At 33.5% G+C, this 27584-nt stretch overlaps 3 protein-coding genes across 3 annotated transcripts; 1 reads left to right on the top strand and 2 right to left on the bottom strand.

The window, feature by feature from the left end:
- The first annotated feature begins 3752 nt into the window (after positions 1-3752).
- On the top strand, positions 3753-10848 carry LOC25490549 (probable polygalacturonase). The gene is made up of 5 exons (XM_013604150.3): positions 3753-4268; positions 8565-8685; positions 9139-9313; positions 9441-9511; positions 9827-10848. The coding sequence occupies exons 1-5, from the start codon at positions 3921-3923 to the stop codon at positions 10465-10467; spliced, it is 1356 nt and encodes a 451-aa protein (XP_013459604.1). The 5' UTR covers positions 3753-3920; the 3' UTR covers positions 10468-10848.
- Positions 10849-12366: 1518 nt separating this feature from the next.
- LOC120579393 (receptor kinase-like protein Xa21) lies at positions 12367-15408 on the bottom strand. The gene is made up of 2 exons (XM_039831450.1): positions 13302-15408; positions 12367-12905 (listed from the first exon to the last, which is right to left on the bottom strand). Exons 1-2 carry the CDS (start codon positions 15286-15288, stop codon positions 12568-12570), a joined length of 2325 nt encoding a protein of 774 aa, XP_039687384.1. The 5' UTR covers positions 15289-15408; the 3' UTR covers positions 12367-12567.
- A 5079-nt stretch (positions 15409-20487) lies between these two features.
- On the bottom strand, positions 20488-27334 carry LOC25490548 (LRR receptor-like serine/threonine-protein kinase GSO1). Its single transcript, XM_024777656.2, has 4 exons — positions 27064-27334; positions 25990-26273; positions 24703-25071; positions 20488-21934 (listed from the first exon to the last, which is right to left on the bottom strand). The coding sequence occupies exons 2-4, from the start codon at positions 26099-26101 to the stop codon at positions 21681-21683; spliced, it is 735 nt and encodes a 244-aa protein (XP_024633424.2). The 5' UTR covers positions 26102-26273; positions 27064-27334; the 3' UTR covers positions 20488-21680.
- Positions 27335-27584: the final 250 nt, after the last annotated feature.

Genomic DNA, 27584 nt, shown 5'->3' with positions numbered 1-27584 from the left:
GAGCTAGTTTAACATCTTCAAAAAAATATTTAGGTGTAATTGGCTAGTTTATTTGAATAATATATATAGTAAATAGTTTGCTATTTTAATTTTATTTTATCATAATTATTAAATACTTGCTTTAATACTTAGGATTGTTAGTTTTTTTCTTTCTTTCTTTTGAAGCAAGGATTGTTGGGTTACATAGCTTAAGCCTGTGAACTTATTAACAGTTCCACTATAAAAATAGATCTTAATCCTTGAATAGGTCTAACTTGAAGGGGTTTAGTGTAAATAAGTGTTCAACTAATTTCTTGTTCCTTTTGTATGTGAAAACTTTTGAATGTAGAAATTACTGTCTTATGAAACAAATTAGGAATGAAGATGTGATTTAGTTTAAGCGCATAGCACTGTCAGTTTAAATACATTTGATGGGTTTTAATCAAATTTATGGCTTCTAACTTATGCCTCACCAAATGAGTTCAGTCATCTACAAAAAAGTGTGAAAATAATGCATTCCATCTCAAAACTAGCATGTTGAAATGGATCCCATACTTCAACACTGGACAATATCAAAAGATGAATCACTATGATTATTAATCATAAAATACTCAATACTTCATCGGATAAGAGGATACCTAATAATAATAATGGCTGAATTATTTGCAATAAAATTACATAAGTTAAAAGAATGTGCAACAAAAAATTATGAATCAATTATCTACAGCATGTAGCAGATGTTTGTAAAGATTATGAAGGCCCAGTATAGGCCATCCTTTCCAATAATTTGCCAGCTTTTATTGTCGAGAAGTAAAGAAAACAACATTTAATATGAAAATTTGGAACGTATAGAAAAGCAGATTTTCAAGAATTATAGAAGGGCTCAAAAAGTTAACAGATACCTTGTCATATCCAACAAGAAACATAAACTTTTTTTTTAACAAATCAAAATGAGATATATTGCTCAAAAGCAAAGTGATTCACTCCGCACAAAATGTGCTAAAGTGATGAATCATCTAATATATGTTACAACACCACAACACCTAATAAAGATGCCACTACCTGAACATAAAGTACCAAACAAATTACATGACATCCATACAATAAAGGGCATGTCTCCATCAATCGTGAAAACCAAAAGCAAGAAATATAAATTTGTTTGCAACACTTAATATGAGATAGTGAGACTAAGATTCATCTACTAGAACTAAAAATATTTGTAATACACTTTTAAATATTTCGAATACATTTTATTGGTAACTCTCTTTGTCTCAAATTTTAATTATTTCGAATACACTTTTAAATATTTGTAACTCTCTTTTGAAATATATTTCGAATACATTTTAGAGACAATTTTAATTATGATTGTCATAGTAGCTTAAAAAAGTCATAACTAAAAATAAAAATTAATTTTATCAAATTAATCTAATTAATGACTGATGTATTGAAAGTAAAACATAATTATTTGGGAGTAATACTAGACTACTAGTATGTGTGATTTCTAGAAAAATTATTGTGTTGCACCATTTTTACTATTTATCTCAAAAGCACTTCAACAAAATGGTTTAGGTCATTTTCAATTTAAGGAGATGTACTACATGGAATCGAGATGAAGAATCCAATGTTCAAATTTTTTAGAGACAATTTTGTTGCTCATTTTGGTTCTACCTGCCTCTCACTTGACTAAATTATTTGTGTGAAAATATCATGCTTTTTACAACAAAAAAAAGGTCATGACTAACTCCTTTATTTATTTTTTTATTTTTTTTTATTTTTTTATTTTTGGGAGTTAACTCTTGGGTTCTTAGAGGAAGGAGCCTTTGTTAGGAAGAATCGACACAAATAAGGATGCCACATGCGATTATGACACGTCGACGTCTGTAATAATTAAAAAACAAATAATTAATCGAATGTAATCATATATATCAGTGTCGTATAGATATCGAATGTCGGCGCATCTTAAACACCGAACACATCTACCATAAAAAATGTCGATGTTACATAGAGCATAGTAACTCAAACTTCTGTCGTCATCAAAATATTATGCATTATGATAGAGTTTACTCATTGAGTCTTGCTAACTGCCTTGTTAAAGATTCAAAAAATAGAAACAATTAATAATTTAATGGAGAAAAAGTTTTTTTTTTTTTTTTTTTTTATGTTTTAATATGTTGAATATACCAAATTATAAAATGGATTAATAATGTTTTACCCCCTGTAATATAGGTCATTTTCGATTTTCCCCCTCTAAAATATTTTTTTAGGATTTCGTCCTTGTAATTTGAAGATTTTTGGTTTTTGACCTTTATGAATTTTGACTGTACAAAATCGAAGAAAACCAAAATTTGCTCAAATTAACATGTGGGTAAACCGAAATTTGCTCAATTTTTTTTTTTTAAACAAGCCAAAATGAGATATATTAACAAAGAGTTTTGTTCCCTAACACAAGGAGTGCCAAAGGAGACAAAACAAGGTTACAAAATAGTTCCAATCAAACCACAAAAGACATGAACGAATAATACATCAGTCAATCCCTAAACAAGCAAGGGGACGCTGCCACCACAAATGATAACCAAAAGGAAAGCACACATTTTTTTGCTTTCAACCATTTGAGAGATGTAATCTTAACCTTCTCAAGAAGTTGCTCTGTTGTTTTAGCTGTGCTGATAAACAATCTATTATTTCTTTCATTCCAAAGAACTCAAATACCACAAAGCCAAATCAAATGAAGAAAAGACCTTCTTGGAGCATAACCACCTGAAGAATAAATAAACTGATAATAATGGTCCAAAACCTGATGAGGATCCACAAAAAACACACCAATCCAAGTTTTAATTTGTTGCCAGAGAGCACCAAAAATAGGACAATTAATAATTAAGTGGTCTATTGTTTCATTTTGTCCACAACCTGTAACACAAAATTGAGAATCATAAGAAATAACACCTCGTCGCACCAAGTTATCCTTTGTTGACCATCTATTGCGGAGAAGACGCCACGCGCAAATAGAGACTTTCAAAGGAGCACTCTTATGCCACGGAGCATCCGAAACAACGTCATAATTGTGTATCTCCTGCCGCATGAGCATTTGATACACACCACGAACAGTGTACCCATCACCAATGTTGGGCCGCCAAAGCCAAACATCTGATTCAGTATCCTGCAAAGTAACATTAGTAAGTAAATTCCTAATCTCCACTACCAACTCCTCCTCCCAAGCTAACAAACGTCGCCTCCACCTCCAAGCCTCTCCATTTTCACCCCAACCCAAAATGTTCATCTCTCCCATTGACAGGTCCTTATGAATCGATAAGTCATACAACCTTCTAAATCTCACCATGAACGACTCTGTCCCTAACCAACAATCCGACCAAAAGAAAGTATTTAAGCCATTGCCTAAACGTTTTGAGATACTTTCTTCGAACCAACTACCACCTTCCACACCTACTCCATTTTGAATTTTAATTATCTCCCTCCACCAAGCTGAACATGTCATGCCCCCCTCCTTCAACCGACCACCTTGCTCTCCATATCGAGTGGACAACACCTTGCTCAAATTATAAGGGGGTAAACCAAAATTTGCTCAAATTAGAGGGGGTGAAATTTTCCATGAAAGTTCAAAACCAAAAAATCTTCAAATTACAAGGATGAAATTCAAACAAAATATTTTACAAGGATGAAAATCGAAAATGACCTATATTACAAAGGTAATACCTATTAACCCATAAAAATTTTATTTTGAACTTCTTATAAATGCTGGTTAAATATCCTCTCTTCATTTTTAGCCACATTGTTTCTCGTTTTCAGTGCTAGATCTGCCACAGATTCTTTTCTCTCTTTTAAATAAAAGAACCACCGCTTTATTTCCATAAACACTTTATCATCAAATAAAACTAGTAACAACCACTACTCACTCCACCTAGCATCTATAGCTACAAAATAAAATGCATCTTCTCTCAAAATCTTCAATCCCCTCCACTTTCATCCTCTTCCTTATTTTCTTCTCCCATTTCTCTTCTATCTCTGCCTCATATTCCACAACATGTTCTGGCATAGTGCCGTTCCGACACCGTGCCGACACGATTTCCATAACTGATTTCGGCGGTGTCGGAGACGGCAAAACCCTGAACTCAAAGGCATTCAGAGCAGCTATTTATAGGATTCAGCACTTAAGAAGACGTGGTGGCACGCTCCTTTATGTGCCTCCTGGTGTGTACTTAACGGAGAGCTTCAATCTTACTAGTCATATGACTCTTTATCTTGCTGCTGGTGCTGTTATTAAAGCCACACAGGTTAATTGCTATTTTCTTATTAATCCCTTTTTCTTCCTAATTTAGTAGCATTAACGCTCTTTCTATCCCCGAGAGCTTAACTCAGTTGGTAGGAATATTGCATATTATATATTGTGTGAGCTCTAGCCACTAGCTACTTGACAAAAAAAAAAAAAGCTCTTCCTTCGTAATATAAAATTTTTCAGTTTAATTTTGATGCCCAATAAAAAATGTACAGAATCAAAAATTATACATGTGATTTTACGAGTTCATAAAAACTTAGATCATTGACAACGTCGATATTGTTAAACTAGATATCCTTACCTAATTTCAAAACTCAACCTTACAATTGTGTGTTTCTTGTGCTAAAGTGGTCCCTACCACATGGAACAAACACAATTTTGTTTTTGGTTACGGAAATTATGTGAATCAACTCCTACCTTTTCAAAAAATGATATTAATTAGTATTGGTTTTACTAAGACTCTGTTGGAAGAAAAAATATTAATTTTTTAATTTATTGAATAACTAATGCTTGTGATCATTATTATAAACAAATATTTATTTTTTCAGATTTATGAAATAGTTGACGTACGTAGTTTATAAACTACAGTTAAAATATATCCGTTATTAAATTAATCTGAAGAAGGAATTTTTGTTTATAATAGTGGTCATAGAAAGTAATGTTTATTACAAATTGCAGAAAAAATATTTAATATAATTAAAGATATGTTGATAAAAAAATAATTAACGTAGTTGAAATTTGTAAGGAATTCTATGAAAAGATGCTTGAAAAAATAGCATTCACTATTTATAGTGCATTAATAAATGATCGAGGAGCTTCTTTACCACACAAATTTGATGTAACTTTTATAGGAAGAGTGCTAACAAGTTTAAGTAATAAAAATAAGAAATTTTTTATAAAAAATTACTGTAATTATTACTTTGACAATAATTTAACTTGCATTTTTTCCGTAAATATAATTTATTTTTAAGATAATTTTTTTATGATAAATTCCTTAAACAATGTCCGGTTGGTATATGATATTTTTTCTAGATCCGTGCATCTAGAGTGGTACTCCCTCCGTTTTTAAATATAAACAAAATTGACTTTTTAGATTTATTCAATTAATGATGTATGTGATCCATAATATGAATCACATACACCATTAATTAAATGAAGCTAGTCAATTTTACTTATATTTAGAAACGGAGGAAGTATTGGAAATGCGGAAAATCGACCCCATTATAATATATAATAGGTGTTATGCATAAAGTTTCATTCCGCATCTTATATAAACTATTCACAACCCATAATTCAAAGTAATTTATATTCTTTTAGAGATAACCAGGATAATAATATATTGAAAACAATAGGAAAGAATGCAAAGCTCTAAGTTATGTATCATTAATTGAGTTAATTGGTATGAAACCAAAAAAAAAAATTGAGTTAATTGGTATGCGTGTTATATATGCTCATTTAAATAATGTATGGTCAAAAATAGGACTATAGATAATGGGTTGTCGGAAACAGCTCATTCATGAACTACGGTGAACCTCTATAAAAAAAAGTCTATGGTGGGCCTGAGCTTGAAAGGACTAAAATGAGTGGTGGTGGGTCTTGGTCTGCATGGTTGCATGTGAATGGTATTCACAGCATTAACAATTCCCATGTTAGACAGTTTCTTTTGTTGGCCATTATTGTTGTACTCTTTGATTATCAAGTTGAATTTGGACATTGCTTTCTTTTGCTAGTGATTGTACCATGTAAATACGACTCTTGGAATTTAAAATGAGGGTGGACTTGATTTAAAAGATTCTTTGGACTAGAAAGAACTTACATCGTCCCCGTGAGCATAACTCAGTTGACAGGGACATACACTGTTATATATAGCGGTCAGAGTTCGAACCCCGGACACCCCACTTATTTACCTTGAAAAAAGGTAAATTCTATTTTTTTTTATCAAGCAAAGAAATACTATAAAAGACCTGGAGAGGGCCAGAACTCTTAACAACAAAAGTGCTTACATCAAAACAAAAAGAAGGTGCAAAACATTATATCACAGAGATCTATAACAAGGAAGGCTTGTGCAAATTCTGAATGAAATAAACTAACAATGAAACTGCTAAAAGAAGAACAACAGAGAAATGGCAGAAGCTACTAGCTTAACACCCAGGTTCACAGAGATTTGAACCAACTATTCGGTATATGGCAAGGCAGCTTTGGAGGCACCCTTTTGAGCACGGGTCCTCATTCCGGCTGAGTTGAACCTAGTAGGCTTCACTTTGTTCACCTGCTTCTTTTGCTTTTTATCTGCCTTAGTGCTCTCTGACAGACTTGGATAGTGCTGCTCAAAGGTTGATGTGATGGCTTCATCATTGTCCTCTTCCTCAACTTCAGCCCCCCAGAATTTGGAGATAATTTGCACACTCTTAAGGGCTGCAGTAGAATGGAGAGGGTTTGGAGGCATGAACCAAATTTTGGTTTGAAGGGAGCTTGTCACTTGTCAAACTATCATAGTAGGTAGTTACAGGCTGTGGCATAGATGGATGAGAGGTGGTGTTGTCAAGAGTAACTTTGACACTAGCATCAATAGCTGCAATATGAGCACAATCACCTGGCTCTACAGGAAACCTCAGAACAGAACTGCTAGGCAAAGCCAAAGGGGCGAGAACTGGAGAATTAGCCCAACGTAAGAGAGTAACCGGATCCGCAACCTTTGAGGGCCTTTCTTCAATAGAAGTATGTGCCTTGTCACGAGAAAAAGACACTACCTCAACAACCTCTAAGAGAGGATGAGGGAAGGGACTCTAAGTGTAATGGTTGTTGTGTAGTATTGACTAAGGCATCCTTATTGGGCATATTAGATTGCTGAATAGGTTTCTTCTGTTGATTTTTTGGAGCAGCATGATGTTGTATATTGTTAATGCGGTTGCAAAGCTGAATAGAGTGACCTAACAACTTACAGTTATAACAAAATGAAGGCTTACGCTCATACTCCACAGCTACCGGGAAGACAAAACCTTCCCTCTCAACCACCACCGAATCAAACAGCTTACTGGACATATCCACATCCATGAGAATACGCACATAGTGCCCAAAAAGACGGGATCGTATGGCTTCATCTATAGTGAGGGGGTACCAATACCTGATGCGATTTCAAATAGTGTGGTCTTCCTCCAATATTCTTGAGGGAGATTTATGAGCCTTACCCACAACTGCGCGTGTGACTGAATCTGGTTTTGAGGATCAAAGTCTTTAGACCAGCAGAAGAATCTTAATATTCCTGGCTTTAACTGAACAACACCGAATGCCCATACCTTCTTCATCTCTTCAATGGAGTGGAAGTTGAATTTGAAGTAACCTCTGCCAAGCGGAGTGATGGACCAAGGCTTCAGATGTGGCCAAAACCCTTCCAACTTCTGCTTAAGAGCCTTTGATGAAAGAGGGGGATCGCCCTTCTGCAGTGTGACACGGCCATGGAGGTTGCGAAGACATTCCGAGAGCTCTGCTTCATATTCACGCTGATTGATTCTAATGCGAACGGTGTCACCGATGATGACGTTAGGCGGAGGCGAAGGCAAGAAATCTTCCCCAGAAGCAGACACAGCTTGAGCAAACGACTTTGGACCCGACGACGCCGTCTCCGGCGAAGAGAGAAAAGGCGAAGTACAAATCGGTGTAGCCATAGAACTTACAAAAAAAAAAAAACAACTTACTTCAGAATTATAGGTGTACATTTGATGAACCAGACAAATAATTGTAACATATTTTTTGGTTCAAATTAGCAATGTTACAAAAAATAAGCCCAAATAGAATTGTGGAGAAAAATCATAAAACTTGTGAAACTCTAGACAAAAATCCCATATTTGGAATAGGAGGACTAAAATACACTTTCAGTTAACATAGTGAGATAAACATTGTATCTAAGCAATCCACTTGAGTTAGCCTGATAGTATTGGCTTGAGATCTGGAAGTGTGTTTCTCCTCAAGTCTCAGGTTCGATTTTGCCCGATGTCAAGGTAGCTAATTTAGCTTCTTCTTAAAAAAGTATCTAAGCCTAATTTTTGTGTGGATTTAAATGTGATTGGAGGAATTATGTGTTGTGACCTTTGTTTGGTAGTGTAATGTTGATACTTAATCTGAAGTGAATGTTCAAAGTTCAATGGAAATCATCAAAATATCTTTGCTCTTTCTTGTGAATAGTTTGTTGTTTGTCTATAGAAATAGAAACATGCATTATATAAATTTTCAAATGAATGCCAAGTTTTTTCTCCCTTACTCTTTTCTTAATGTTCTTCCTTTCTTCATTCTTTAGAGGTTGAGGAATTGGCCTTTAATTGCACCTTTACCATCTTATGGAAGAGGAAGGGAGCTCCCAGGAGGAAGGTATATAAGTTTTATCCACGGCGATGGAGTTCGCGATGTAATCATCACAGGTAGGTACATATAAATTATTACTCACTTGATTTTCTAGTTCATATCACACCAGTAAGTGTGGTTCTAAGTTACAGATGCAGTCACATGTGAGGAAATGTGGCCGACGCGGTCGCAATAGTGGTTGTGAAACTGTTGTCCAGACCTCCAAAACCTTAATTTTACGGCGGGAATTTAGAACTATGCCTAATAGCATATAAAAAAATTAGTACTTAATACCCAACTATACTAAAATGAATCTAAAATGTTTATTGGGTGTAACCAAAACAAGAAAATTGCATGCTGAAAAAGATCTATACTATATAGCCATAATTGATTCAATGTTCTGTTTTCATTTTTTTATTATTCACTTTTAATTATAGAATGACACTTTATTATTAAGTTAATTCTTTCCATAATTTGTTTAGGAAAAATTAAAACCTAATCTCTCTCCTCCTTCACTCTTATTTTCATAGGTGAGAATGGAACAATTGATGGGCAAGGAGATGTATGGTGGAACATGTGGAGGCAGAGAACTCTTCAATTTACAAGACCAAACCTTGTTGAATTTTTGAATTCAAGAAATATTATTATTTCAAATGTTATTTTCAAGAATTCTCCCTTCTGGAATATACATCCAGTTTACTGCAGGTAAAAATTTGATGCATGAATCAAAAATTTTGACATCATTTTCTTGATAAAAAAAAAACAAAAATGCATCATAGGGATATAGGTCTTTTCCTAAAATGTAATTCAAAACATTTTTCCTTCATTGCAGCAATGTTGTTGTTCGATATGTCACGATTTTGGCTCCTCGCGACTCTCCTAACACTGATGGAATTGACCCAGGTAAATACCGATAGAACTTTCTTCCTTAAATCTAGCTCAAAACTTATTAATGTTGATTCCAAAACTTAGATAAATGATCTTTATATTGGCTCCTTGGTTTACTATATAGATTACGTTCTGTTTGGCTTGACTTATTTTTAACTTATTGTCTCCTTAAAAGAAGAAGTTAGGACAAACAATATTTTTAAGAAAATTTTAATTAAAAAATGTGATTATCTTTTATAAGAAACTCTTCAGAAAGTAGTTAAGAGTTGTTTTCCAAATAAAGTTAACATTTGTAATCAATCATCTGTAAAATATAATTCATTTATGCAGATTCAAGTTCAAATGTCTGCATAGAGGACTCATACATATCAACAGGAGATGATCTTGTGGCTGTGAAGAGTGGATGGGATGCATACGGTATTTCATACGGCCGTCCTAGCAATGACATCACTATCAGACGTATAACCGGATCGTCTCCATTTGCCGGCATTGCCGTAGGCAGTGAAACATCAGGCGGAGTACAGAATGTACTCGCCGAGCACATCAACCTCTTCAACATGGGAGTTGGTATCCACATTAAGACAAACATTGGAAGAGGAGGACTTATCAAGAATATAACAGTGTCTAATGTGTATATAGAAAATTCAAGGCAAGGAATAAAAATTGCTGGTGATGTAGGTGACCATCCAGATGAAAATTTTAACCCTAATGCTCTACCAGTTGTGAAGGGGATTACAATTAAGAGTGTTTGGGGTGTGAAGGTATTGCAAGCTGGTTTGATACATGGTTTGAGAAATTCACCTTTTACTGAGATTTGTTTCTATGATATCAACCTTCATGGTGAGACAGGATCAGGTAGATCTCCACCTTGGAAGTGCTCTGATGTTTTTGGATTTTCAAAGCAGGTTAGTCCTTGGCCATGTTCTCAGCTGAGCAGCCAAGAGCCTGGGTCTTGTACCAATTATTCATGAGCTATGTGTAGCACTGACACTTCAGATTGAAGGCGTGTAAGAGAGTTCGACACCAACATAATACTGACACTTCAACACTTGTGTTGCATACAATCTGTTCTATATTTTCAATCATTAACGATTTCTTCGTGCCGGTGTCCTGTCGTGTTCGGTGTCTGTATCAGCGCTTCATGCTCCTGAGTCCTGAAATTACCGTTTTTACTCTCTTCAAGTGTTTGTATTGTCTAGTGTCAAGAACAAAAATATTTGTATTGTAATAACTAATAATTAAGTGCTTATTTTATTTATTTATTTATTTATTATAATCAATGCCAATGAATCACCTCCTTAGCCTTGTACATGTTGAAGGTCATGTGATGAATACATGCATCAATTATGAGACTCAAATGGTTGATTTAGATTCTTTTAAAAAACATTCAAATCTTAGTTTAATCAAAATGACTATTCAATTGTAAATCTTGTCAAAATTTTACAAACCATAAATATAGTTTCTTAATCAGTAGTCCAAGCTTCAATCTACTAAATTGGTCAATTGTAATTATGTCTTGCTTCTAAAATGTAAACTTCTCTAACAGTATATTGTACTGAAATTTGGTTTCACTGGGTTCTTTCTTTCCACTCCAAGGTTGATATGAATCGGATTGCTCGGTGTTCTTTGGGTTTAGTTTGTTTTTTCAAACGGTATTAATATGCACTCTAATTATTTTGCAGTAATTGAAAACGGCCTTTACAATCAACTTTGCATTAAAATGTTTCCTGAAATATCTTATGTTGTTCATAGCATTGTGGTGGACATCATGATTGAATCTGTAAGCAACATGTTTGACAGTTATACAAATTGGGAGTGTCTTAAAAGAAATCATAAATTTTGTGTTGTCTTAGCTTTTGATCTAACTCCTTATATGAAAAACTGCATCTCAAAAGTCATTGCTGCATCCGACACTAATAATTACCCGAAGGAAGTGTTTTGAATACATTGGAGCCCAGGGATAGAACTGAAAATAGGGCACCGTAATGGTTAAGTGAAGGGAATAGCGCGGCCGAGGTTCCTGAGTCTTTTATTTATAAGTTATGTTCCAAAACATGTCTTATCTCAGAGGGTCATCTCCAACCATTCCTAGGTTAGCCCGTAGATAAATGTGTGAATTTTGTATCTGTTCCGATTGACTTACTTGAGTTTATTTACCGACATGAACACTTGTGAGATGGGGCAACCTAATGATACCTTTTGACTTTTGAGTATAGAAATCATGGATTCTTAATTTTTAACATTTCAAAACCGGAGGTTTTAGAAGATAGTAATGTATTCATGTGCATGAAACTTGATATGTGTCGGTGACACATTGTACAAGTAAACGGTTGCAAGAATTCACTCTACCTTAACCTGCTCTGTGCATTGGAGGTGTGCAGCAAGTGGAGTTGCGTTGGACAGTTCAAAAACGAAGACTCTTCAACTACATCGGGTTTGTCTCTTGCATATTCGCTCATACTCTCACATGCATACACTGACTTGATGTTGTATGACCATTATTGTCAATTAAAATGAAACTGCAATCTCTTTTCCTTTCATCAACATCACCTTTCGGCCGACATTGTCCAATTGCCTGAATGCAGGATTCTGCTGCTGAAAGTTGGGAATCCTGGCTCTATATTTTGCTATTAGATGCGTGGATCTTGTGTCGAATCTCAATGTGACGAGTGACCTAACTTTTGAGAAGTGATAATTGTACTCGATTGTCATTTTGTAAAAGGCGAGGATGGTGCTCAAATGACACATTATTTGTGATGTACCAACTTGTGAGAGGCGATGATGGTACCCACCTACTGTGAAAAAGAGTTCAGGATGGACATACGTGTACTTGACTTTATTTATACGTTACATTCATTTGAGAAAAACAAACAGACGAGCACGACGTCTGCGATCTACACCCTAGTTATTGACAGTTAATATAAATAACTTACATATAAAATTATATCCTCAAGTGTTATAAGAATTTTAAATGTAGTAATACAAGAACATTGAGAGGTTTCAAAATACAAGATAATATATGATTTTATAGTCCAGTGACCCATAATTTTATTTATTGACATCCATGTTCACTAGATGAATAAGATCTTGATTTTGATTAGTGATGCAGTTACATCTGCCATACTAATCCTTGCTTCTGGTGAATCTGCACAACATCTCAATGCTAAATCCAAAACAGATGATACATGTGATACAATTTCATGAGTTTCATTCCCTTGTTGTGAGACTAAATTGTAATCCACAACTTCCATAACTGAATTAGGCATTGACTCACTAATCCATGTTTTTAAGGTTAATTCTTGTACAAACATTTCATTTGTTGGCTTCTTTCCTGTGAAGATTTCCATTAGCATTACTCCATAACTGTACACATCTCCTTTAATAGAAATGACTCCCTTAGATCCATACTCTGTATACATAAAAAAAAAAAAATTGGTCAAGTAGCTGGTGGCTGGAGCTCACACATTTTAAACGTGGAAAAGTGGGGTGTCTGAGGTTTGAATCCCGGCCCCTGTATACAATATGCAATGTCCCTACCAACTGAGCTAAGCTCACAGGACCTGTATACATCAACATTAATCACTAAATATTAAAGATTTGATTTCAAACATAATTAAAATGACCAAATTTTTAGAAAGGAGTTAGTAATCACATTTTCTTTCTTGCTAAGTGTGTGTGTGTATTTTACAAGTAGTTTATTCTCTTCTAGAATATGTAAATCACTATTATTTTTTCAAGTAAGTTTATCAAACTAAACTCATATTCATTTGATCTAATATGACATAGAAGAGAATAAATTTAGTACCTGGTGCAACATAGCCAAGAGTAGCTAAAGTCTCAGTATGGATTTTAGAATGTCCTTCATCCAAGAGCTTAGAAATTCCAAAATCACTGACATGTGCAACCATATTTTCATCTAGTAACACATTACTAGGCTTCAAATCACAATGAACCACTGGTATTGAAGAACCATGATGGAGATACTCCAATGCAGATGCAACATCTATCATTATATTCAACCTTTGCAAGAAATCTAAACAATAGTTATCCGAGTATAACCATTTTTCAACACTTCCATTTGACATAAACTCCATCACCAATGACTTGAAATCTTTATTTGAACAACTTGTAATAACCTCAACAAGATTTCGATGTCGAAGAATGCGCATTGCATTGCATTCTGCGTCAAAACTTCTTGATGTTGCTTCCATATTCAAGTCAAGTACTTTAATTGCTACCATCTTCCCGGTAGAAAGCATTCCCTGATACACAGAGCCGAAGCCCCCCTTTCCAAGTAAGTTACTCTCGCTAAATCCATTAGTTGCTTGCACAAGTTCATAATATGAAATCCTTCTTGGAACCCCTAAATCAGTTGATAAACCCATTTCAAGTGGATTTTCAACTTTTTTCTTTTTATGCATTAGAAGAATTATGCATAGGACAACCAAAATGGCTATCACAATTATAGGCAATAAGATTTTGATTAATAACATCTTTTTCATTGACTTTTTCCTACTTTGTTTATCACATGGAGGCACTTCTAACCTAGCACTTCCACAAAGTGCTTCATTATGCATGAAAGATTGAGCTGTAAATTTGTTGAAAGGTCCTCCATCAGGAATCTCTCCTTGCAATCTATTGTATGACAAATTCATGTACTTAAGATAAGAAAGTGACACTAAGGATTCTGGAATCACACCAGTTATAAAATTTTGAGACAAGTCCAAGAAATTGAGGCTTAACATTTCACCAATTGAAGTTGGGATAGTCCCTATCAATTTGTTAGATTCCAAGGAGAGAATTTCTAAAGTTTTCAAGAAACTGATGGTTGTAGGAATATTGCTTGAAAATTGATTTCTTGATAAATCTAATATTACAATAGCTCTCAAATTCTTGATCTCAAGTGGAAGATTTCCGGTTAAATCATTGGAAGATAAGTACACCTCTAGAATATCTTTGAGATTCCAAAAGGAGGAAGGTATCTCTGAGGTTAACCTATTAGATCCTATGTACAACTTTCTAAGAGAACTCATATTTCCCAAGCATGTTGGTAACACTCCGAAAAGCTTATTGCTTGTTAAGGACAACTCACCTAAACTCCTAAGTTCGCAAACCTCGTTAATGATGGATCCTTGCAGTCCATTATGGTCAAGTTTCAAAGACTGAAGCTTATGTAAACCTTTAATTGTAGTAGGGATTAGTCCATTTAGATCATTGTTCCTCAGAGATAAGCGAATCAGGTTGCTCATATTTCCGATTTCTAGTGGAATATTTCCACTAATTCCACAAGAATTTGCCCAAAAGTTTTCTACAGATAAGTTTCCAATGGACTTGGGAAGATTTGATGGTAAACTATTCTCTGATACTTCAAGATGTGTAAGATATGTGCAACTTGTCAGTGAAGTGAGGAAATTGAATTCAAGAGAATCATCTGTTAATGTCAAATTAGGATTGCCACCTATAATGAGTGATTTGAGGAATCTTAAATTTCCAAAAGTGTTGGGTATAATTCCACTAAATTTATTCCAACTCAAATCAATTATGAAGAGGTTTGAAGCATTGGATATACTATTTGGAATTTTCCCAACAAATTTGTTTTTGTACATGTGCAGCTCTTGTAGATTAGGAAGGCCAAGTCCCATATTGGGTGGAAGCATGCCTGAGAGAGAATTTAGCTCAAGATGCAAATGTTCCAATGTTGAAATGTTGAAGAGTTTAGAAGGAACATGTCCACTCAAGCTGTTATTTCCCATTTGTAGAACCTGAATTTGATTGAGATTGCCAATCTCCATAGGTATCAAACCTATAAGAACACATCATGAGAAACAACAAATAAACAAACCCACAGGTATATGATTAAGCAACATGAAATGCTTAAGCATAATATTAGGCTTAATTAATAAGGAAAAAGTATATCCCAAACACAACCATGTTTGGATTGAGGGTTTAGGAGAGGAAGGGATGATAAGACTCACTTTTATTTTTTAAGTTACGAACAATGTAAAATGTCTTTTTAAAATAAATTAAGTGTTTTTGAAGTATTATATGATCATTTATCATGTTGTTATTCAATTTTTTAAAATTTTTTTTATATATTTGTAAATTAAAAAAGAAATGTAAGCCCTCCCCTTCCTTCCCCACTAAACCCTCTTTCCAAACACACCCTTAGGCTTTGTTTACGAGTTTGCAAGGGAGCGGAAGGGAAGGCTTTAAGGGATGGAAAATATGGGGGAAATGGAGAAATCTTTCAAAATTTAAAATAGTAGTGTTTTAGAGAATGATAAAGTAATAGGCTTAATAGTATTTTTGGCCCCCTAAGTATCAGAAAGTTGCGATTTTGACCCCCTAACAAATTAAAATACAATCCAGCCCCCTAAGTACTGCTCCTTTTGCAGTTTTGGCCTCCGAGATCAATTTTGACCAAGTCAATCCTGACGTGGCCGCCACGTGTGTAATTTTTTTTAATTATAAAATAAAAATAATAATTACACACGTGACGGCCACGTCAGCAATGACTTGGTCAAAATTGGTTTAGGGGGCCAAAACTACAAAAGGGGCAGTAGATAGAGGGCTGAATTATATTTTATTTTGTTAGAGGGTCAAAATCACAACTTCCTGATACTTAGGGGGTCAAAACTGTTATTAAGTCAAAGTAATGCATATGATTACTATATTTTTTATTTTAAAAATAATATAACAACATAGATTAAATTTGAAGAATTCATATAAAATCTTCAATCAAACCCCTCCAATACAATTTTTTTGTTTCCCAAACGAGGAGGATTTGGTATTATGAAGAAAAATTAACCCTCAAAGTCCTCTCACTAGTACAAAAAACACTTATTAACTCAGGGATTTTAAGTGGGCAGTTATTAACCCCCTCCCATTTTCTTCTATTTCTTTCACTTGCTCATTCCTTTTTTCTCAAGCATTCTTTTCCCTTTCCCTGTAAACTCGCAATCAAAGCCTAAGGAGTGCATATACACTTTCTTAAACCCATTTTTGCTATAAAATGAAATTCAAATCAGACCTATTAAGTTATAGTGTTTTTGTTTGCTTGATAAAAAAAATTAAAAACAGTAGGTTCCATATAAATTTTCTTCAACTCAGTACCTCAAAAGAAATTATTAAGTAAGTCCCATAAATATATAATTATTAAATGGGATCTGCGAAATATGAAGAAAGGATGTTTCCATAATCACCATTCTCCATAAGCACTCATAAATTATACTCCATAATGAGAGTGCCTATTTAATATAGTACTAAATAGGTGAAACATCGACCATTGTTTATAATCAAAATAATATAGAAAATATAGAAAACAATTTATTGAGAAAAGTCAGCCATATTGGAACAAAATGTGTTTAACATTACCACCTTTAAGTTTTGATGATAATAAGGTATTAAAAATGTCAATGGGATATGCTAGTATTTGTTCAAGTGAGCGGGACCATAAACAAAAAGTTACAAGTCTTTACTTCAAGTATTGGTCCTGGAAGAACAAATGAGAGCACTGCAATTTGCAAAAAGGAAGCATGTGTTGCAAGATTCAAGACGGAGTCTAAAGACAAAGAGCGTCTAAAGACTATAAGAAGTTGTCTACCAGAAGCTGATGTCATCAGAGAGTCTGAAGAACCATCAGAAGTTAAAATTGATCAGAGTTTGAAGACTGGAAGCTAAAGTTTGTTAAAAGTTGTTATTCTGAATGGATATGATTGCAGAAGGAATGGAAGCCTGCAACAACAGCTATTTCAGAGGAATTAAAAGGCATTGGATGCTTATCCACTGAATAGCGCAGGAAAAAAACATAGTACAATTGTACAACCACTACCTCCATTACTCCACTCCTCTTGTCTGCAGTAGTACAAGACAACAGTTGTGACTACGCTGGTTATTATATATTCAAGGAATGAATTTGAAATTGTTCCCTCTTAGGACAATGACCAAATCAAGCAACAGATCATTGGTGATTATCAAGCTTCAACAACGACTCTTTTGATGTGCTGGCAATCAAACAACGTCTCTTTCACGCCTCTATATAAAAGAGTGAAGACTTAAAGATTGTAAGAGACTCACAACAATTTTACCGGTGCCAAAACTCTGCTGAATTTTTTTTCACATCAAGTTCACTTAGAATTTCTTAACAACTTTCATATCTTAGAAATTCTAGAGTATTAAAGAGTTTGTATATGATTTGTATTGTGAACACCACTGATTGTATATCAAGTGTTCAAATCTCAAACATTTTCTGTGTAATTGTGTCTCTTTAGAAGTCTCTTGTTTTTGTGCTTCAACATAGGAAGTCTCTTGCGTTTGTGCTTGAGCATAGGAGACCTATTGCTTTTGTGCTTGAGTAGTTTGAAGTCTCTTGCTTTGGTGCTTGAGCAATTGTAATCAGATATTTATTTTAGTGAACTCTCCTTAGAAGTGAAATGGGGACAAGACTACTTCCGGATTATGGAAGGAACCTGTATAATTGTTTTGTGTCTTTCTATCCTCTCTCTCTCTCTCTCTCTCTCTCTCTCTCTCTCTCTCTCTCTCTCTCTCTCTCTCTCTCTCTCTCTCTATTATCCGCTGCATAAGACTCTAAACATTGTTCAAGATTCTGAACTCTGTGACATTCTAAACACTGGACTTAGTTTTATAAAGAAGAAAAAGTTAAAACAATTCAACCCCCTTCTTGTGTTTTTCTCACCTTCAGTAGGTATCAAGAGCCTTGGTTTTGTTGTCTTAGCACTTAACAGTGTAACATGTAAAGATCTGAGAAAAACATGTCATCTAGTGAAGTTTTCAGTTATGGTAGCAATGTTGTTCCATATGACTATGGTACTTCTGATGATAAGAAATCTGGCTCCAGCAAAGCTCCACGGTTTAATGGAGATCCTGAAACTTTCTCTTGGTGGAAAACAAAATGTATAGTTTCATTATGGGTCGATATGATGAGCTTTGGGATGTTCTTGAAGATGGTGTTGGTGACCTGGCCTTAGATGAAGAAAGAGCTGCTATTGATAGAAAGAAACACACTACTGCTCAGAAGAAGCTTTACAAGAAACATCACAAGATCATAGGAATTCTTGTTGCTCTTTTGCATCATGTAACAGCCCGATTTTCGTTAGATTTATTTTTAATTATTTTTATTGTGTGTTTATTTGTGCTTGTGTGTGATTAATCATCATTGAGTGCATTTTCATGGGTTTTCGTGTTAGAAGGGTTAGTCATTTTGGACTCAAGGGTATTTTGGTCATTTTAGGTGTAAGAGTAAATTAGTAAATTTTGATGAGAATTATTTTTAGGGTTTGGTGAGAACCGTTATTTTACTAAGTTACTAGAGTAGTAATCAGTATTTTACCGTTAAGTGACCGTTGGTAGTATTTTACCGTTAATAGTAGTTTACAGTTGTAAGTGTAGAAACATTTTAGATTTAAGTTGGAGTGGGTTAAGTCCACTAAGCTTTAGGGTTAGGCCCATTAAGGGGACATCTTATATAAACCTTGTCTTAGAGGAAATTTCCTTCACACTTTCATTTACATAAATATTTTGAGAGAGGTGGAGAGAGAAAGTGGGAGCAAAGAGGAAAAGGGTTAGAGAGAAGAGGAGCTTGAAGATTCAAGAGTTGGAGAGGACCTAGAAGCTAAAGTGAAGCTTGAGCTAGGGAATTGATCTAACTAAGGTAAGGGGGTTAGAATTCATCATAATCATTTTTAGTGTAAATTTTCAATTGTTGTATGAACAAGTGTTTAATTGAGTAATTGATTAATTGTTCATAATTGTTTGAATTCGTGCTCCAATTACGATGATATGTTTGAATGCAAGAAGTTGTTGATAATTGAATTGTTGTTAGTAAAATTTCATGTTCAAAGTATGAGAAAGTGGTATATGTTAGAATATGCTCAATTTGTGAAATTATGCTATGTTGTTGTTGAATTGTGATAAGATTCATGTTCAATTGATGTTATTGTTGCTAAGTGATGTTGTGGATGATAATTCATGGCTTGGGTGTGCATAATTCATGAATTATTGGTGATAAATGAGTATATGAATAGAATATTTCATCCTTATCCACTGAATAGCGCAGGAAAAAACATAGTACAATTGTACAACCACTACCTCCACTACTCCACTCATCATGGCTGCAGCAGTACAAGACAACAGTTATGACTACTTTGGTTATTCCATATTCAAGGAATGAATTTGAAATTATTCCCTCTTAGGACAATGACCAAATCAAGTAACAGATCATTGGTGATTATCAAGTTTCAACAACGACTCTTTGATGTGCTGGCAATCAAACAACGTCTCTTTCACGCCTCTATATAAAAGAGTGAAGACTTGAAGATTGTAAGAGACTCACAACAATTTTACAAAGTGCCAAAACTCTGCTGAAATTTTTTTCACATCAAGTTCACTTAGAATTTCTTAACAACTTTCATATCTTAGAAATTCTAGAGGCTTAAAGAGTCTGTATCTGATTTGTATTGTGAACACCACTGATTTTATATCAAGTGTTCAAACCTCAAACATTTTTTGTGTAATTGTGTTTGTTTAGAAGTCTCTTGCTTTTGTGCTTAAGCATAGGAACTCTCTTGTGTTTGTGCTTGAGTATAGGAAACCTCTTGCTTTTGTGCTTGAGTAGTTTGAAGTATCTTGCTTTGTGTCTTACTCTTCTCCCTCCCTCCCTCTCTCTCTCTCTCTCTCTATTATCCGCTGCATAAGACTCTGAACTTTGTTCAAGATTCTGAACACTGGACTTAATTTTAAAAAGAAGAAAAAACTAACAAAATTCAACCCCCCACCCCCCCTCTTGTGTTTATCTCACCTTCAAGCCCCTTAAATAGATCTCAATTATTTCCAATGAAATAATCTTTACAATTAACCTCGAAAGATATTTATGGCTTAAAAAAAATTAGAAAACAATAAACTATCATTTTCTGTCTTCTCCAGTGTTTTATTGGAGTCAACATAGGACTTGATAGATATATCATATGATTCATATCTATGTATTTAAAACTATATCCTAAGTTATATAAATAAACAATATCTGATAATTTGTGCATGTTAGTTTTGCATTAGGCTTTTTAAATAAAAATAAAAATATAAAATTGTTGAAGAGCTGGTTGATGTTTCCCACCTCCATTGTCCAGGTAATTGGCGAGACATTTGGCGCCTTAAGATCCCCCCGAAGGTTAAACACTTAGTTTGGCGTATGTGTAGGGGATGTTTGCCTACTAGAGAGTGTCTTGTCCGAAGAATTGTGTTAGCTGTAGTTATGAGTATGAGGATCTCAACCACCATCTATTCGAGTGCCCGTTTTCTATTCAAGTTTGGATGTCAGCTGGTATGTGGCAGGATGTGCAAAATGCGGCCATGAATTCGGACTCTGCTGTCAACACAGTTTTCTATTTACTCCAAAACTCGTCTATGGATATTCAACAACGTTTTGCTGCTATTTGTTGGAGTTTACAGAAGCATCAGAATCTCAAAATTTGGGAAGAGGTAACGGAGAATAGAATGCAAGTTGTTGATAGAGCTCGACAGTCAGTGGATGATTGGTAGGAGGCCAATGTTTCGAGGCCAACTGACCTGCAGCAGATAGGCAATCAGCAGCTGCATTCTGCTGCGTCTGTGCAGCAGTCTGCTCAACATTCTGTCGTGTCTGTGTAGCTGGCTGTGCAGCAGTAAAGCCCTCTTATAGGACCTGCTATCCCGCAGTGGCAGCCTCCAAGTAATGGCAGGTTCAAATGCAACGTAGACGCGGCTTTTTCAGACAGGTATAGGGGTTTGTGTTCGAGATGACGCAGGAACCTTTATGCTGGCTAAGGTGCAACAGTTTGATCATATTTATCCAGTCACAATAGGTGAAGCATTGGGCCTTTATCATGCTATCCACTGGATGAAAGATATCTGTTTGATAACATCGATTTTGAGCTTGATTCCAAAATCACGAGAGATGCATTCCATTCCCGCAAGACGGATGTTTCAGAATTTGGTAGTATTATTGATGCGTGTCGAGATTTGTTCTCCACATCTTTTACAAACTCTAGGGTCGAGTTTATCCGGCAACAAGCGAATGCGGCAGCTCATGCCTTAGCAAGAGAAGCCACTTCCTTAGCTAGTCCCCATATTTATTATGAAATCCCTCTTTGTATTGAAACTATTATTATTAATGAAATGCTATAAGCATCTTTTATTCAAAAAAAATAAAAATTGTGGCCTGTATACCTGTAAAAAAGTTTTGTTGTAGACCTAACATTAGTAGTGATGTGCAATTGCCAATTGATCTTGGAATGCTTCCTCCAAAATGATTAAACATTATAGTAAATATTTGAAGTTGAGGAAGTTGTTGACACATCTCTGGTGGGAGGTTTCCATTTAAATTGTTTTTGTCAAAGTTGATATCTCTCAAAGAAGTGATATTGAAGAGGGAGAATGGAATTTCACCTGCGTACATGTAAGTATGTAAAACAAAAATATAAAAGAATTATTTATCAATGCAATATTGGGTCCTAAAAACAATGATTTTTCATTTTTCTGTCTTAATTTTCCAAGTCTTCGACTTCTTTGTTGATGCTTTTCATTTCCTTCACGCGTCTTCAATCTTTAATTTTTTCCACTAGTCTATGTCTTCTTGTATTTGTAAACTTATGAACTCTAAAATCCTTTGCTCATATTTTAATTTAGAATAAATCATCTCTGAACGACATTCTTCTCTCCGATTTAGTCTTGAACTATGGAAATTTACTATGCAGTTAATAAACTATTATTAATCCATGAGCCAACATTTACTCTCTTGTCTTTAAGAGATTTGAAGGATTAATAATAGTTAAAAGACTACTTAATATATTATTATAATTAAGGAACTAAATTAAATAGAAGGTGATAGTTTGAAGACCAAATTGATGGTTTATTCTTTAATTTATATAGCAGTATACTTCTCTACTAATGATTCAAAGGTGAACGCTTAACGTTTTCAAAAAATAATGTATCTTTCTCTCTTAATGTGTATGACCCTTTTGTCTCAATTTGCTATATATACCCCCTTATATACAAATATTTCTATATACACCCTCCCTATAAAAATTTAGTTTTTCCTAATAATGTGCCAAAAAAAATATTATCGAATAAATTTGTGATTTTTTTTTTTGGACCCTTTGTTTCTAATAATGTGTCTTGCTAATATTAAATATATTGGTCATATTTATTATCCAAGAAATTGAGAATTTTATAACAAAACAAATAATATTTTAGTTGAAAATAAGTCAACTAGAGAAATTAATCTTAATGTTGTCTTTAAAATGTTGCAAAAAATTAAATTATATCATTATGCTAAATCATGTGAGACGAATTTAGGATCATGTGGCCCACTCATATTTTTTTGTTCTTTTTTGGTAGTAAAAAGCGGGGGGAAAACGATAAGAAGGCCTAATAAAATCACAACAATGAACTAAAAAAAATTATGATGTATTATGTATGGGGCCCTTTTCTCATATTATGCCTAAGGCCTGTAAAACTAGGAACGACCCTGATGATAAAGTGGGTTAAATATGATTTTAATCCCTACCAAATTACAAGTTTTTAAGTTTAATCCATACAAAAAATTAATTCACTTTTGGTCCTTATTTGTATCAATTTTTTGTAATTTTTTTTAAAATAGGGACTATTCTTACAAACTACAATATTATGGAGGACTAAAATTACAATTAAAATTTGGGTTAATGATGCTTTACCCCCCTATAATATAGGTCATTTTTTGTTTTCCCCCCTGTAAATTTTTATTTTATTTACCCCCCTGTAAAATTTTTTTTTTTTTTGGAATAACCCCCTAATAGGGCATAAAAAAACGAAAAATTCTGCACAAAAAAAAAATAAAGTTGTTTTTTTATGACCTATTAGGGGGGTATTCAAAAAAAAAAAAATTTCCAGGGGGTAAAAAAAAAAAATATTTTACAGGGGGGAAAACCAAAAATGACCTATATATTACAGGGGGTAAAGCACCATTAACCCTTAAAATTTTATAGGGACTAAACTTGAAAAATCGTGATTTTGGGGACTAAAAACATATTTAACCCTTATAAAGATCTATCTTTAGACATCATATTAGATAAATTCTCACATTTCACGATCTTTACGCAATCTAAAACATTTTTTCTTGTCAATGAATATTTTTCTCCTTTGATTTTTTGTTATTTAATTAAATATTTGTTTTTAATGTTTTTCTTTATTGCTTTTTGGGCTCATTGTTTTTTTAAACCTTCGATTTTAGTGAGGAATGGGGTTCGGGTAATCATGAATTCGGTCGAGAAGTAAGTAAAGTGTAACAAAAAATTGTGAATTACTCTAACACATAATTGAAATTATGTTTTCCTAAATAAATCGTCATTGATGAAGCTCATTAACCACATGAGCTCAATTATTTGTTTGGTTTATATATATATATATATTTCTTTTCTTGGTCGTACTTTAACTATACAAATTTTTTTTGACACAAAACCAATGATTGAGATTGATATTGTTGTGAATCATTTATTTAACCATATAACTCGTTGAACTGCACAATTGTTGATTTATCTTTAATAATGGTTGATCATGATAGAAAAAAAAAAAAAAAAAAACTGATAATGAATATATGTTTAATTATTATAATTTTTTATTATTTATTTTGATGAGAAAAAGTTTAAATGAGTCTGGCTTAATAGGCTTAGGGCAGACCTATCATCACATTGAATCCACAACTTTGCAGAACAATCAATTTCTTATCAATTAAGTCAATTTTTTTAACTAATTATTATATTATTTTTGACGCAGTACCTTGATCTCTCAATATACATTCTATTTAAAAATAATGTCTCTCAGATTACTGGATGCATTAATTATATTATTTAAATAAAATACATCTAATTAAATTTACTGCTTTTTGGTGCCATTTTTAATTAAAACAGTAATTCTGGAATATCAACATATAAAATAATATGTTAAGGTAACTAAAAGTAGTAATTTTTTATTGAAAACCAACAATTGTTGATTAAAAGCTACATATTTAATATAAAAAACACAAGTTTCAAGTTAAAGTTACTACTTTAAACTTCTTAACATGTGCAAATTTGCACACGATAGAAAAACCCTTTTTTAAATACATGTGAAAGTGAAGTTGAAAATTTTGGAGCATACAACTTTAAAGAAACAATAAATAATGGAGAAAAGTATCTTACCCTCCAAGTTGTTGCTAGGAAGATACAAATACCGAAGCTTGGTCAAGTTTCCAATCTCAGATGGAATACGTCCTTTATCAAAATTATTGAAGGATAGCTCTAAATCTTCCAACTCTTTGCAATAACGCCAAATATTTGGAATTTTACCAGAAAAATCATTATGATAAAGATAGAGTAATTTAAGATTTGGAAACCCTTGACAAATATTTGATGGAAGAATACCAGTCAGGTTATTAAAACCAAGTGCCAAATATTGCAAAGATGAGCTGTTGAACATTAATGTTGATTTTATGTTGCCGAAGAGTAGATTAAATTGAAGGTTCAACATTGTCAAGTGTGTAAGATCACCAATTCCTTTTGGAATTTCACCTTTTGTTCAACATAGACAGATGAAAGACATTTATCATGATTTTTTTTTTTAATAGCAAATATTATTCTCAACGAGGAAATGTAAGGAACATTTAACTCGCGGTAAAAAGGGAAACATACAATCAAGGTGTCGCATATATACAAAACACCTAGGCACCCCATAAATCCCAAAAGAAGGGATACCTGTCTTGAGGCCGACATATACATGCGAAGGAACCGCGTGCATGCATGATTCATATGTTACTAAATATCATGTAATGCATGATTAATCAAATGTCCCCGTGAGCATAGCTCAGTTGGCAGGGACATGCATTGTTATATGCAGGGGCCGAGGTTCGAACCGCGGACACCCCAAAAGAAGGTGAATTATAGCCACTAGGCTACCTGACCAAAAAATAATCAATAATCCTATTTATATTTTATGTGTTTCTTTTCATCCTTATATTCTAAAAAATCACACTTTCTGCCTACTTTGTAAAGAAATACACCTCTAGATATAGCACAATTTTTTTACATATGTATATATGTAAACGCTAAAGTTATGTTTCTTTCTTGAGGAAATATCTAAAGTCATGTTGGGAGTTGAGGAAAGTTTTATCAAATAATTTTATAGTAAGTGAGATAGATTAATTCTTGTATATGATGTTAGGTTAGTGTGGTAAGAATTTAACCTTAAATGATGATCGTAAAATGGTGATTAATTTTTTTGGTGGTGATCGAGGTTTGAACCCCTAACCTTGCATATATTATGCATTTGTTCCTACCAACTGAGTTAAGCTAACGAAATGCTGCCCTAGAGTATCATATATTCATATGCATACGTGTAAAACCTAAATTAACAAGCAAAGTTAGTCAAACTCAGCTATATATTCACATGCATGTAATTAAGATGTTGTGTAATGGTGTGAGTATAAATACCTGATAAGGAGTTTCTAGCTAAATGGATTTCTTCAAGTGTAGACATGTTGGAAATTGTTGTTGGTATGAATCCTTTGATGAGATTTGATCTTAAATCTAGGTACTCTAACATTGACAAGTTGGAGATTGAGGAATTTCTCCAACAAAATCATTGTAGCTCAAGTCTAATCTCTTCAGTCTCTGCAGATGAAGTAACTCTTGTGGAAACTCACCATGGAAACTATTGCCTTGTAGGTCAAGAATAACAAGGAAAGAGAGATTTCCCAATTGAGAGGAAATTGTACCTTCAACCGGTGGTGAAGTTAGCATGAAATTTACAAGAGGTCAAATATAAAGGATAAAACTATTATTAAATTAATTTTTAAACTTAAGTATTAAGCCAAACAAATTCAATAGTTTTTACATATATAAAATATAGAATAAATCAACAAGAAAGAAATATATTTAGGAAAATTGATATCAATGAGGCTTCAACAAATAAATTTTGTCAATAATATTTGACATAATAAACTGACTAACAATCGTTTTATCAAATCTTTAAAAAAAAAAAAATCTATCTTTCAATGTTCCTCTAAAAAAAACATTTTTTCAATGTGAAAATTAAAAAATTTGCAAGAAATTCACTGTTGATTTTGTTTTTGAATTTTGTCTCGACAATTTTCATTAGTGAAAATCTTTCTTTTAAGTTGTTGTAAAGACTGAAATTGTCAAAGAAAACAAATAATAAATCAAAGGTTAAATATATTTTTAGTCCTTATAAAATTTTCAGACATTGTTTTACATCCCCATATAAAATTGTACTTGTTAGCCTCTACAAAATTATCTTGCTCAACATATTTTTTTTGAGGGGATCGTGCTAACATATTTAGTCTCAATTATTAAATCAATATATTTTTGAATGACTTTTTGCATGTATGTTTAGAACATTATAAAATATATATATATATATATATATATATATATATATATATATATATATATATATATATATTTTATATTTATATGCACAAAAAATTTATTTGATCAGAAAAAAAATGCTAAGCTACCATATTCATAAACAAGGCTACGCCCTACCTTCAAGTCCCATATTACTAAGATTCAATGCCTTTACTCTTCCATGATGCTCATCACAAGTGACACCAACCCAATTACATGATGAGAAAGAAGTAGAAGAGGAGATTGACCAATTATTACTAAGCTTGTGATAAGGGTCTAAGGTAATAGAGGATTTGAATGCAAGAAGTGAAAATTCATCTATGGTGATGTTTTTGTTAGTACTCATAGCTAAGCAAGTGAAGAAGTAATAATGCAGTGAGACATAGAGAACATAGAGACAAGAGTAAGAACATAGTCTTGCCATTTTTGATACGATGTATCACGAGGATATAATATTTATAGGCTTATGTCTTTTTCTTCAAAATTAAAAAATACTTTTTCTAGAACCCGAAAAATAAAAAAAATTCTCATATTTACTACAGGAGTCAAGAAGATTTCACTTTTTAATTATGGGGTGTTTCCGCGTTATTGTAGAAGAAAACTAAGTCAAATGAGGCTGCTATTGTAAATATGTTATGGTTTGACTACACATTGCTTGC

The sequence above is a fragment of the Medicago truncatula genome, chromosome 3 (assembly GCF_003473485.1).
Source record: "Medicago truncatula cultivar Jemalong A17 chromosome 3, MtrunA17r5.0-ANR, whole genome shotgun sequence".
NCBI classification, from domain to species: domain Eukaryota; kingdom Viridiplantae; phylum Streptophyta; class Magnoliopsida; order Fabales; family Fabaceae; genus Medicago; species Medicago truncatula.
Note: the sequence above shows the minus strand (reverse complement) of the source record. Positions and strands in the feature narration are given on the sequence as shown.